This window comes from Oryza glaberrima, chromosome 12, assembly GCF_000147395.1.
Source record: "Oryza glaberrima chromosome 12, OglaRS2, whole genome shotgun sequence".
NCBI classification, from domain to species: Eukaryota; Viridiplantae; Streptophyta; class Magnoliopsida; order Poales; family Poaceae; genus Oryza; species Oryza glaberrima.
Genome location: NC_068337.1, coordinates 12,604,060 through 12,617,666, shown reverse-complemented (window position 1 = coordinate 12,617,666; position 13,607 = coordinate 12,604,060). Strand labels below are relative to the sequence as shown.

The following is a 13,607-nucleotide window of genomic DNA, read 5'->3' as shown; positions in this document are numbered from 1 at the left end:
TGTTCCTTATTCGCAAACATTCTCTTCATGCGCTCCGCAATTGGGAGATACCACACCACCTTTGCTGGGCCTCCCCTCTTTGACTTACTTCCTTCACCTTCACTCTTTGCTCGTTTGTATCTTGATGCCCCACAGACAGGGCAGACATCCAAGTCAGCGTATTCCTTGTAATACAATATGCAGTCGTTCGGACGTGCATGAATTCTTCTGACCTCCAGGCCCAACGGACATAATACTTGCTTCGCTTCATATGTCATCTGCGGTAAATTGTTCCCCTCTAGCAACAGGTCCTTTAACAGCTCAAGAAGTTCTGTAAAACTCTTGTCTGACCAGCCATTACTAGCCTTAAGCTTCATGAGTTCCAACACGCATGACAACTTGCTGTGCTTCGACTTGCATCCATCATACAAGGGCATCTGACAATCTTCCACCAACTTACTAAACTTCTCAAAATCTCTGTCGTTGTCCTCTGCGTCTTCAATGTCATGCAACATTGTAGATAGACATTGAGTGTCCAAATCTATGGTCTCTCCACCTAAAGGAGAAGGTACGAACATGCCTTCTCGAGCTGTGGCGCCGGTGGTGTTCTCTACATCCTGATCCAACACTTCTTCCGCTGCAACATCAGGCGCCTCTTGCTCTCCATGCTTGGTCCAACAGGTATTTTTCTTCATGAATCCATTCATTATCAAATGAGCATGCACTTCATCGCTATCTTCGATCATCTGTTCATTCTTGCAGTCCCTACATGGACACAACATGTGCATGCTCATCCTACTTTTTCTGTCATTATCCGCAAATGTGACAAATTCAGTGACCCCCTCTCTACTTGGTAGACGAACGATGCGCATAGTACATCCATCTATGATCCATCTGAAAGCAACAACATACAAAGAAAAATATATGATGATCGATATATTGAGAAGGAATGGAGAATAATGTGTTTTTTACCTTGAATTTTAGCAAAAAAATCGCCCCCCTTGCCCTCCCAACCGATTTGTGAACAGTGAATTGGTCGGGATAGAAAGCAAGCAGTTGGTGGTTTGGGGGTATTTATAGACCCAACACACCTCAAACGGGTTAGATTAAAAAACCCCGTCAAAGGTGTTGGTCATACCTTTGACGGGCTTCAATTGAGTTGCCCGTTACTGGTATCCCCTCACCTGTGACGGGTTTTCCTTTCGGCCCATCACAGGTGAGGGGATACCTGTGATGGGCCGCGGCCGGATGCCTCACCGATGATGGCATCCTGTATGACCCGTCAAAGGTGATGGTCACCAGTGACCAAATCGTTTGCCCGTCACAGGTATCTCGTCAGAGGCGTGGGGATCTGGCGTAGTGACGCTCTCAAATCGTCAAGTGGCACCCTGAAATATAACCATCTATTTTTATTTAAATCGGTGAACCTATTGTTTTATATAGTTAGATCTATATTGTAAAAATGTAAATATCCGAAACCAACATCCGGTTCCAATGTATACGTACGAACAAACAAAATTAATAGTTTGGCATCATACGAACGTATTTACTGTACGTCCTTCCCTTCTGTGTTACTTCCTCTGTTGAAATTAAAATCAATATTATTTTTACAAGAAGAAAATCACAAATAGACCGACTACTAGGTCTAGCAGCTCTCCATCTGTCACATTAAACATCCCATGAACACTTATAAGTCACTACGTGGTACTATTAAATTAAAGAAAGTACTAGAAAATCTTAAAAAATAAAAAGCAAGTGACCATTGATTTCTAATTAAATTGACAGTTACATTTGTTTTAGGTTGTTAGAATTTTTTAATAATAAATCCAAAACCTTTCACCCTCCCTTCTCACCCCCGTGCGGTGTTAAAGTCCATTAAACATTTTATAAACAGTTCTAAGCTACTATATTACATTCTTAAATTAAAAAAATATTTTAAAAAATATTATGTACTTAAAATTCCATTAAAAATCATATAAATTCTTCTAAGCCACCAAGTGACACCTTACAAAAGCTCCTAGGTCGCCAAGTGACACTCTTATCTGATCATCGATTTTTATTTAAATCGTGGATTCATTATTTTATTTTTAGAAGGTTAGATCAATTTTTTTTAAAAAAACACACACAAGTGAAACCTCCCAATCACATACGTACTAACGAGCTATCTTCATGAGAAATTAAAATTAAAATTATTTTTACATTCAGAAAACCACAAATAGACCTCCACCTTCTACGTCTAGCAGGTCCTGCTCTATCACTCTAAGACGGGTACATGGTACTATTAAATTAGGAAAAATATTAGTAAATCTTTTAAAAAAAAGAATAAAGCATACGGCGTGCGGTGTTAGGTAGAAAAACCCAAACTTCTCTCCCTCCCTCTCTACTCCTGTGTAGAGTTAAAATCTTAAACATCATATAAACGCTTCTAGGTCCTATTTGATATTCTTAAATTAGAGAAAACTCTTAGAAGTTTTGGGGAAAAAAAACCCAACCATCAAATTTGACATAAATGGATGGACACATTATTTTAGATTTTAGGTCATTAGATCTTTTTTTTTAAAAGGAACACCCCAAACCTCCTTCCCTCCCTCCTCCTTTGTGGTATACAGTGTTAAAAGGCCATTACCTATCTTATAAACGTTCTTAGCATGTTACATCGTTCTCTTAAATAAGAGAAAATCCTAAAAGTTCTGAAAAAACAAAACATTACATTCGATCAGTTTCAACATAAACATCTGACACATTAATTTAGGTTGTTAGATTAATCATCTAGCAAAACATCCCTCCCTTTCTACCCATGTATAGCGTGCGCCGTTCTTTTATCTCTGGTTTTTTATCCCCTTGACAATTAAAATTAAAATTATCTATATGGGCAAAAAAACACAAACGGACCTCCATCTATTACTTATATCATATTAGGCATCTAACGACTTTCAACCAACTTAATTAATTTCTCTTAACATACATATGAGGGCTATGTACCTATAAACATTCACCTTGATACTTTTAAAATGATCTTTTTAGGAGATAAATAAATATTCTTAAGAAGGATGATCATAGCGTCTAAATTACACAAATGATTTATGAAGTTAGTAATCATAACAACTAAAAATCTAGCAATATAGACAATAGGTTGAAAATAAAGGTATGGTCGGTTGAACATCATACCGATAACCATGTGGGTTACATCTAGGAATCTTAATAGTGAAACAACCTTGAGGCGGTCTTAGCAATAAATCAAGTCAATTCCATATAGGAATTAAAGACCATGACCATTTTTTATTTTTCGTAAAACTTGCTACAGTACATTGTAAAGTCTTGACATAGAACAATCTAGAAACATTATTTGTTATAAGATGGTCCACTTTAGTGTTGATTTGCTAAAAATACTATGGCCTTTACTTCAATATTTCTTGGAAAATTTAGAACTTAAGCCTTTACCCCATGCTAGGTTATATGCACTTATATTTTCATCTCAAATTGCAAAGATCAAATCATTTCAAGGATGACTCATAGAATGAAAATATCCAAAAGAAAGAATAAAAAATGGATATGAAATAAATTGAAAATTAAACAAATGCCGCTGGATTTAAAACCCATTCTAAATAGAAACAATCAAGCATTTTAGGAGGACTGTTAGAATGAAAATATATATAAAAAATAAAATACAATCAAACAAAAAAAATGATATTATTGGATTTCTTTTGGGGTTGAAAGATACTCCCTCCATTCCAAAATATATGGCACAACTACTTTTAGAGATGTTTCATAACATAAGAAGTGCATGCATGCGTGCAATTAATTAGCAGTTCATCTCCCCTAAATTATTACTTTTGAAAATCCTACACTTACAAGATCCTTAATTATATTGGTTGCAAGTATTGAATTAGTTAGGTTGATTAAAAAAAGATTGTTTCTTGGTTTTTTAGTTAAGAATGGTTATGACTTATATTTTAGAATGGAGGGGGTATCCTCCTGGGGAATTAAAATACCCTAAATTTTCTCATAAAGACCATCTCCATTGTCTCGACACGATATTTTTTCATCAATTCAAAACCGCATGATCTCAAGTAATTTTATTTTAGAATTTATATTGCGAGGGTAATTATAAGAAAATAACCAACGTTCAAAACACATAATTAAGTTTAATTTTTGTTTAGAAAATAATAAAAAATATTTTAATAAAAAGCACTTTCACATAAATATTCGTAAGAAAAATTCACTAACATTTATATAAGAAAGTATCCACGGGCCCCGTGCATCTGCGTGGGCTACCTTTTAGTTGAAGTATTAAAATAAATGGTCTTTCACAAAGCTAGCTAGTTAAGCCAACCGCTGGCCAATAACCCCATATGTATGTAGTGTAATTCTACACTCAGATACTCTATTTCTGTTCTCAAAAAAAGATACTCTATTTCGAATTAATATAATCCACCTTAAATTCTGATGAAAAAAATATATGCATGGATTGTAGATGCGACGATTATAGATGGACCCAAGACTTATGTGCAAGCTTGCACACAAACGATTTCTTTATGAACATCAAAATAACCGGATCAGAAACCAATCTTTGACTGGGGCTGCTTGCCTTCGCTAGCTGTTCGTTCACTGATTCAATCACATGCATCAGAAGGATTAATTGCTAACGTAGCTAGGCTTGATGTGATGTCTATTTCTTTCCTCCACGTCTGCGAGCAGGAAGTGCACAAAAGCACGCGCCCTACGTACACGCAGATATAAATCACAATGCGAACCCATCCAAGTTTCCAGTGACAGCGGGAGATTAATGCAGGAGCATGGAGCGGATTACCAGGAACCACGAAGTGCATGCCGCTCGAGGAGTATGACATGTGTTGACGCACATGACCGCCGCTGCCGTTGCTCACGTGTTGCCGCCGTTGCTGCCGGCGTGGGTACAAATCACTCATGGGATGAACGCCGCCCGAGGAAAACTACTCACAAACCCTGGGTTTCCGTGTCTAATGTTTGACTGTCCCTCTTATTTGAAAAATTTATAAAAAAAATTAAAAAGACAACTATGAAAATACTAATTATAAAAAAAAATTTATATAAGACGAACAGTCAAACATTGGACACGGAAACCCAGTGTTTGTCTTTTTTTTGACAGAGGGAGTACGTACGTAAGAGATATTTCATAGGTATGGACAAAAAGGCATATGTATCGGGGAGATTCGCTGGGCTTTTCAAGGCCCACGACTTAATAATGGACGGCTAAGATAATAAGATTTACTTGATTAATGGTTAGATCTTTCTAATTAACGTGAAAGCCTGTAGAAAGTGTTCAATTAGTATAGGTATAGATATAGATAGATAGATAGATAGACTGACTGACTAGTTTGGCTAAGCCCTGGCCATGACCTATGGTGCCCGTGTATATGGGCATCCACGTCGTTTAGGGAAAAAAAAAGATTGTCGTACTTGCCGGAGAGAAGAGGTAGTGTTGTCATTTTTGCAATGCTCTATCTCGAAAACTGTGCTCCAACAACGACGGGCAATGTTTGGATGTAAATAAATCGTCAAAGCTATCGCATTCACGGGAATTTGGTTGCTTCCTCGAAATTTTGCAGGTCTATTGTGTTTGTTTGCCAGCTAGTTTGGATAGATATATATAGAATATTCATAGTCATTGTACCATCATCAGTCAAATGCGTGTGAAGGTGTGCACTCCACCGGGAGATCACATGCCCAAATGAAGATAATTATCCCTTAATTATGAAGTACTTCTTGACAATGACAAGCTAGATGCAACAATACGTTTTAACAACCTTGGTCAACTGGCTGCCTGCTCCTCTACATGTTTTTTTTTAAAGGATGAACGATTGAATAGCTGAATTATTTGTGATAAGTATTCAATGGTACAAAGAATGAATTCAAAATTCAATGCAACAATATTCTTCAAACAACCTTGGTCAACTGGCCGCCCACTCTACATCCACATGCGTGCTTCACACTGCCACCTAGATTAATTACTTCCTCATGAAGCACCAAATCTTAGTCGTTCACCAAATCATTTGCACTAATATGCCTTCTCCCATTCCTTTTCTAGTAAATTCACATCAATTTAAATAATCAATAATCATCCAAACATTAGCGAAAGTAGCTAGTATATATGTGTACAACCACATCAATTCTGCCCAACCACGGTTGGCCGCCTAGTAGTAATTAATCAGCTAGTCAGCTTACACTTGTCTACACGCGGCGAGCGGCCATGGACGCACCTCGCCGGCGGAGCAACGGCGCGTGGGAGATCAACCTGGTGCGGCGGAGCCCGGCCACGGCGCGGACCGACCGCTGCTCGAGGCTGCTCTTGCTGTGGAGCGGGTTCGTCGGAGTCGTCGTCGTGCTCTACCTGTTCGTTGGCCACGTCTGGGCGTCCGTCGCCACGGCGGTGCTCCTCGCCGCCGCGGGCTGGTTCACCTGGTACTACTTCGGCGCGGCGCCGGCGCCGCCGGTGCTCCCCGATCATCAGCAGCCGGCGGCGCCGGTGGAGGCCCGCGGGCTCAGCCAGGAGGACATCGAGGCCATCCCGGCGTTCGAGTACAGGAGGGGATCATCGGGCGGCGCGGTGGCGCAGTGCGCGGTGTGCATCGCCGCCGTGAAGGACGGGGACACGGTGCGGCGGCTGCCGGCGTGCGGCCACGCGTTCCACGCGCCGTGCGTGGACGGGTGGCTGCGCGACCACGCGACGTGCCCCATGTGCCGCGCCGACGTCGTCAAGGTCGCCGGAGAGACGACGCCGGCGACGGAGGAGCCGCCCGTGTAGCCGAGCCCGCGCAAGTTGAGGCATACGACAAGTCAACAAAACATGCGCCGGAATGGAAACGTGTGCTTCCATCCCTGCTCGTTTCTTTTTTTTCCACTTCGTTTGACTTTCTGTTTTAAGTGTCAGCTTTTTTTTTTTTTTTTGAGAATGTTTTAAGTGTCAGCTTGGTATAGTATGGATCTGATATAGTGTTTACTAGCAAGGTGTATATGCGATACAATTAACAAAAAAGTTGTGAAAAGTGAGTGTCAATGGCAAAATTACTTGAGTGTGATATGTACTTCATTTTGCCAACTTCTGTTATCTCTTTTTGAATCGAACTATTAAAGTGTACTCCATCCGTTTCTAAATATTTGACACCATTAATTTTTTAGCACATGTTTAACCATTCGTCTTATTAAAAACTTTTGTGAAATATGTAAAACTATATGTATACATATAAGTATATTTAACAATAAATAATTAATAATTACTTAAATTTTTTAAATAAGATAAACGGTCAAACATATTTAAAAAAAATCAACGGTGTCAATATTTAGAAACGGAGGGAGTACTTTTTTACAACATATTTATATAAAAAAGTTGTTTTAAAATTTATATTAATCATTTTTTCAATTTGTCAGTTACTACATAATTAATCATACGCTAATTTATCGTTCAATTTTACATGTAAGGATTTGGAACCCTAAGGTTCGAATGAAGAAGACAAGCCAATCAACCTTAGGGAAATAATTTATGCACGTCAGGAGAATTAGAAAATGCTGGTCACGAAGTCAGGCTTTCATGCAGTGCTGTAACTATCATTGTTGAATGGGAAATGTATAGAAATCTTGGATACGTATGGCGTGTTTGGTAGAGCTCTAACTCCTAAATTTAGCTCCAGGAGTTGGGTCTGGAGTAGACTTGTGGAGCTGCCTAAGAGCATCCCTAGCAGATACGCTAGCCGGGACTCCATCCAAAATTTGGTGCATACGAGCGTGAAACTAGCTTCCAACATATACGCCATTGCTCCTCCAAAAATAGCGCATACGCCAACACGGCAAAGAGAGAAAGGGCAAATATAGCGTGTCTCTCTCCTCACGCCATACCACAACGGATCGAGCTCCCGTCCTAATCCGGAGTTCCGCGACCTCCCCCCATCATCGTCGTCGCTGGAGGGTGGAGAGAGAGGGTATAGCCCAGGATGGAGAGGAAGAGCCATACCGGATCTGGAAGGAGAACGCCGCTAGCGGCAGCCGCCTGCGCCCGCCGCCGTCCCCCTGCGCGCGTCCGCCACCTGCGTCCTCCGCCCCTCGCCCACCTGCCGCCGCCTCCGCCCATCCGCGGCACCTCCCCTGCCTCCTCCCCACCCATCCATGCCCCCTGCCCGTCGCCGTCGCCCTGCGGGCCGCCGCCGCCTGCCTCCACTGCCCCTCGCCCGCCCGCTGCAGCCACCGCCCATCCGCGCCCCCCGCCTGCCTCCTCCCTGCCCATCCGCACCCCCCGCCCGCCGCCGTCCCTCGCCCGCCCCGAACGCTCGCCGCTGCCGCCCCTTGCTCGCCCACCAGCCGCCGCCGCACATCCGCGTCTGTCGGCCGCCCCATCTGCCTTGCAAACAAAAGAGTAGAAGAGTAGGGAGAGTAAAGAAGAGTAGATAAGCGCAGAGAGAAAAGAGGTGAGAAAATAAGGAAAACTGGCAGTTGAACACATCAAAATGAGAAAAAAAATACTCACTCAATACAAATATATCAATTAAAAATTACCAATTAAAATTATATCCATTAAAATTTACTTATTTTGAAAGATTATCGCGATGAATAACATCATAGTCATCCGTAATATAGTCCTTAAAAAATACAAATATAAGATTAATTGGAGAATATTACTAAAATATAGGAGGGTGTGATATAAATGATGTAGTATGAATGATCCATATGGGTATATGGAAGATCAAATTTGGATGAGCTGCTAGGGATGCTCTAAACCCAACTCCACCTCTCTAGTTCATTTTGTGAGATAGCTGGGTTCGCTCTCATTTTAGGTGGAGCTGAAACTTTTTGGCTGAGCTCCAGCTCCAAGAGAGGTGGACCTGCAGCTGCGCTAAAAAGGCCCATATTTTTTCGCAAAGAGCAACAGATGAGAGGACCAAAATGGTAGGAAGTGGGTGCCTCGAGGAGGTAGGCGGGATATATCTTTATCTTAATTGCTTAAAAAATTTGTATCTTTCCAATCATCAGACGCGATTTTGGTATGTGTTCTGATTCGCACGCGATTGGACGAAGCAGCTGCCATCCGAACGCCCGGCTACATCCGTTCATCTTCTTCTTCCTCGATTCAGTCTGAGTAGGAAGAGCGGGCGAACGGCTTCGGCGTCCGATAACATAATGTCGATGACAGAGGTGCCTCGACGCACTCCCGAACTCGGCATGATGGACGAAGGCGGCAGCCGGAGTGGGGAGCGAGGGAAGAATTGAGAACGCTGGCGGCAAGAACTCAATCCGGTAGGAGAGAGAAAACTCCAGGGTGTCTTGATGTAAGTGGGAGATAAGGGGGAAACGGGAAAATAAATGGACTCACTGGAGTTGGGAGATACGCTCTAGGGAGGAGATCATCGCTCCAGCGAGGCGGCAGCGGAGGTGGCGTGCACACATGCCACGCGCGTGTAGAACGGAGGTAGTTGCTGGATCTCAGCTTGGTTGGGCCGGGCCATGGCATGGCTGCGCCGTGTGAGCCGGAAGGGCCCAGAAAGTGCCGTCAACTCAGGAGGGAGAAAGTTGGTGGAGGGAATATATATAGGAGGATCGGAGGGATTTCGGCCCAAAAGAAATAGAAGATTTTTCTAAATTTTTAGAGGGATGATTTTAATCTCTATTTTTATCTATACTAGGAAAACAAAATTTTTGAAATGATCCCCTTATTCCCGTGTCTTCCGAATAAATGGTGAGCTTTAGACCAAGCGCTATCCTTTAATATCCGTGCGCTTGCATCGGTCAGGTTAAAACAATTTTAATTGTGCATATGCTTTGACAGATAAATAGTCAAACCATGACGATTCCTTGACCACAACAGTGGAGCCAAATGAGAAATTAAGAAAAAAATATGTATACGCTCCGGCTGATAAATAGTCAAACTTGACAATTCCTCAGCCACAACGGTGGAGGAAGCCAAAGGAGAAATTAAGAAATCGTGAGACCAAATTGATTGAGATTTCTGGGTCATTTTGGTTTGATGCCAAAATGTGCTCTACCAAATTGTTGGTATTTTGAATATAGTAGTTTGGCTAGTGTTTGGTTTGCTACTAAAATATGCTAATAAAACACATAAGTTGTCAAAACATTTGGCACTACCAAAATTTACCTACGATTTGGCATTGCCAATATTTTAGCGTGGCAGTAAACCAAACAAGCCCTCCGACACCAAATCGACGCTTCAACAGCTACATAAGACAGACGCTCGGATGTGATCTGTTTGCTTCTTTTGTTGCAACAAATTTCCTTATATATAGATCCTAAAAGGACAAAAAAAGTTTCTAGTGTATTAAGTCAACAGGCTCAGAACAAATAACAGAAAAATGCCATAGTTTAAATCTTTGTATCCGCTCTGAACACTGATGGAGAAGTGTTTTTTACTACCGGTTTATAACTCTTTGTAGTCCCAGTTTTCCAACCGGGACTACGAATCCGAGACTAAAGATCGCTATCTTTAGTCCCGGGTGAAATAACCGGGAGTAAAAATCTATTTTTAGTCCCAGTTGGTGTTATCAACCGAGACTAAAGATAGAGCATTTTTAGTCTCGGTTGGAGATAGAGTTAGGCTAGCTAGATACGGTTGCTCCATTATTCTGTTCTTTTCTTCATTGTTTTTAATATATTGATTTCACTCCATCCCCATCCCAAAATCCCAAATCAATCATCCCCAAATCCTCAAATCGATTATATCCAAATACATCACAAAATCTTAAAAAAAATTACATCACAACTTCTACAAAATTCATCACAAATACATCACATATTCACATCACACACAAATCAAATACATCTCAGATCCGAATCACAAATTCTCAAAAAAAAACAAAGAAACGCCCGCTGCCGCCCGCCTTGAGGCCACCCGGCCCTCCGCCCGCCGGAGCGCGGACCACCGCCGTGCCGCTGCGAGGCCGACCGGCCCTCTGCCCGCCGGCCGCCCGGCCCTCCACGCTGCCCGGGCCTCCGCACTGCAGATCAAGAAGTGGGGAGGAAGGGGGAGGGAATGGAGGAGAGGCACCGCCGGGCCTCTGCTCTGCATATCAAGAAGTGGGGAGGATTGGGGAGGGAAAGGAGGAGAGGAAGAGATAAGGTGTAAGGAGCTAGTTAGAAGATACGAGGAGCCGGGAGTTAAAGGGAGAGAAAGGAGGAGAGGAAGAGATAAGGTGTAAGGAGTTAGATGATAGGAGGAGCCGGGAGTTAAAGGAGAAAGGAGCGGGAGGGAGGAGGAGACCTTGATCCGATCCGCGCGCACACCTCTTCGTGTATGTCGATCTTTTTTCCCGGTTGGACTAAAGATTAAAAAGTACCTCTGAGCTTTTAAACCGAGACTAAAGATGTTTTTAGCCCCGGTTTTTAATATAACTAGGACTATTGTGAAATCTAGCCAACCGACCAAAAATGGTTTCTCCACCAGTGGAACTTATAAATATCGGTTACTCGAAATACCAACAAAATCAGTAAACAGTAGGTCAAAGGTAAGTACCACTGGTCATATCGTACCAATATTTGTGCCGAGTTTAGTTTCAAACTTTTTCTTGAAACTTCTAACTTTTCTATCACATAAAACTTTCCTACACACATAAACTTTCAATTTTTTTTCAAACTTCCAATTTTAGCATGGAACTAAAACAGCCTTAGATTCAAAATCTTGATTGAAAAACTAATTTATAGAAAACTGGCTTACAAACCATAGGCAACTTATTCTAATCTAATTAAAATGTTTTGATTATGCATGTGATTACTTGTAGTATGAAAATTTCTCAACAGTTAATTCGGTCGGCAGGCACCCTGGGATAATTGAATGACCTTATGACCAAATCAGGTAGAAGCAAAGTGCCTCTAGCCAGACGTGGCTTGCTTGCTCCCTGCAAATACTTCTGTCTGTGCTCTCTTGGACATGGCATAAACTCATTTGTTTCCAGTACATGCCCACAAGTTCTTTTTTTTAGATAATACATGCCCACAAGTTCTGTTGTCAACAAAGTAAAATATTGGACGAGAGCTTTGGTTAATCGATCACCGCCTCACACACACACGATCATGTTCCTAAACATCACGGCACGAATTAACTGTTGTGAAAGTACATGTAGCCTAGTGGTTGCAGCGAACTGAGTAGCACCTTAAGCTCCGAGTTCAAATCCCCATAGTAGCGAATTTCAGATTGGTTATTTGAGGACTAAGTTCCTAATTTGAAAAAGGTTGCATATATTCGGTTGGACATAGAATTTCAGATTGGGTTATCTGAGGGAAAATACCCTTCTAAAAAAACATCACGGCACCAGAGTATACCGTCCATGTCCCTCTCACCAGGGTTCTCCTTACCGTTTTTGGCGCGGTTACCGCACCCCCGCGATAAGGCGTTCACTGCGAAAACCGCGTGGTAACCACAAGACATACCATAGCTTCAAAAATTGAAAAAAGGGTTACCGCGCAGTTTTGTAAGCCCTAGCTCTCATTACGTGTGACAAGACCTTCGCCGGTGATTTTTTTTTTGTCTCTGCCCTTCTCGATCAGGTAATAACATCAAGCAGCTCCAATATCAGCCGAACAGCCCAGCCCACCAAGCCCACATTGCCAAAACCCTAACCGCACGGACGCGCCAACGCTGCAACACTGCACCCCATCCCCACCCCACACGGGCTCGGCAGCACCGCACTCGATCGGTTGCCGCTTCTCTTCCCGCAGCACTGCACCAAACTGACAGCCACCGCCTTCTCCTCGCACCATATGCCACTGCCGCGCCAACCGCACAGCAGTTTCTTCCTCCTCCTCAATTCCTCATGCTGCGCCGCCATCGCCGCCGATGGTCCCTACGCCGAGCCGTCGACTGCACCCTCTCCACCTCGCCGTTGTGCCGCCGTGCTGGTCAAAGCTTGGCGGTGTACGATGAGGGGGTGGGCCGTGGGCGCTGGGCCACGCCCGAGCCACCAATGGTCGCCCTCCTCCTCTCCGTTGTCCCACCGTGCCGGCTATTGCCCAATGGCATGAGATGCGGGCGTAGACTATAAGCAGTATACCATCACCGCCAATGTTTACCGTGCCCACAGTCTCCTGATCTCCTTATTCCTTCTGCCGACTGCAATTTGTGTTGGATTTATGTGAGTTTTTTCTTCTTTTTTTTTTTTGATTTGTGCGATCTTCTTTTCTCTTTTTCGTTTGGTTTCTGTCTCTCTTTTCTGTGTTGATTCCTTACTAGATAGTGTCCCTGTTCTTTATCGAGAATGCTAATCCGCGATCAATCGCGTCGCACGCGGAGAGGGGGGCGGTGGACGACGCGTGATTTTTTTTTTGGGAACGGTTTTTTTTTTCTTTCTGTTTTTCTTTCCGTACGAGTTTGTTTTCTTTCCGTAGTTTACGGTTTCCTTTTTTTTCGTTTTTCTTTCCGTATCTTACGATTTCCTTTTTTTTGCTTTTCTGTTTTTTTTCTTTTCGTATTATTTTTAGGTTTTTTTTCTAATATGTATATGCAAACTTTATATATATGTACAAATACAAATTTTGTATACACGAATACAAACTTTGCATACACGTATGCAAAGTTTGTATACATGTATGCAAAGTTTGTATACGTATATGCAAATTTTATATATGTATAAATATAAACTTTGTATACACGAATA

At 42.4% G+C, this 13,607-nt stretch overlaps 1 protein-coding gene across 1 annotated transcript; it reads left to right on the top strand.

Moving 5' to 3' along the window:
* Positions 1-6,088: 6,088 nt before the first annotated feature.
* Positions 6,089-7,004, top strand: LOC127757790 (RING-H2 finger protein ATL39-like). The gene has a single exon (XM_052283365.1). It carries the CDS (start codon positions 6,209-6,211, stop codon positions 6,761-6,763), a length of 555 nt encoding a protein of 184 aa, XP_052139325.1. The 5' UTR covers positions 6,089-6,208; the 3' UTR covers positions 6,764-7,004.
* The last annotated feature ends 6,603 nt before the right edge of the window (positions 7,005-13,607 follow it).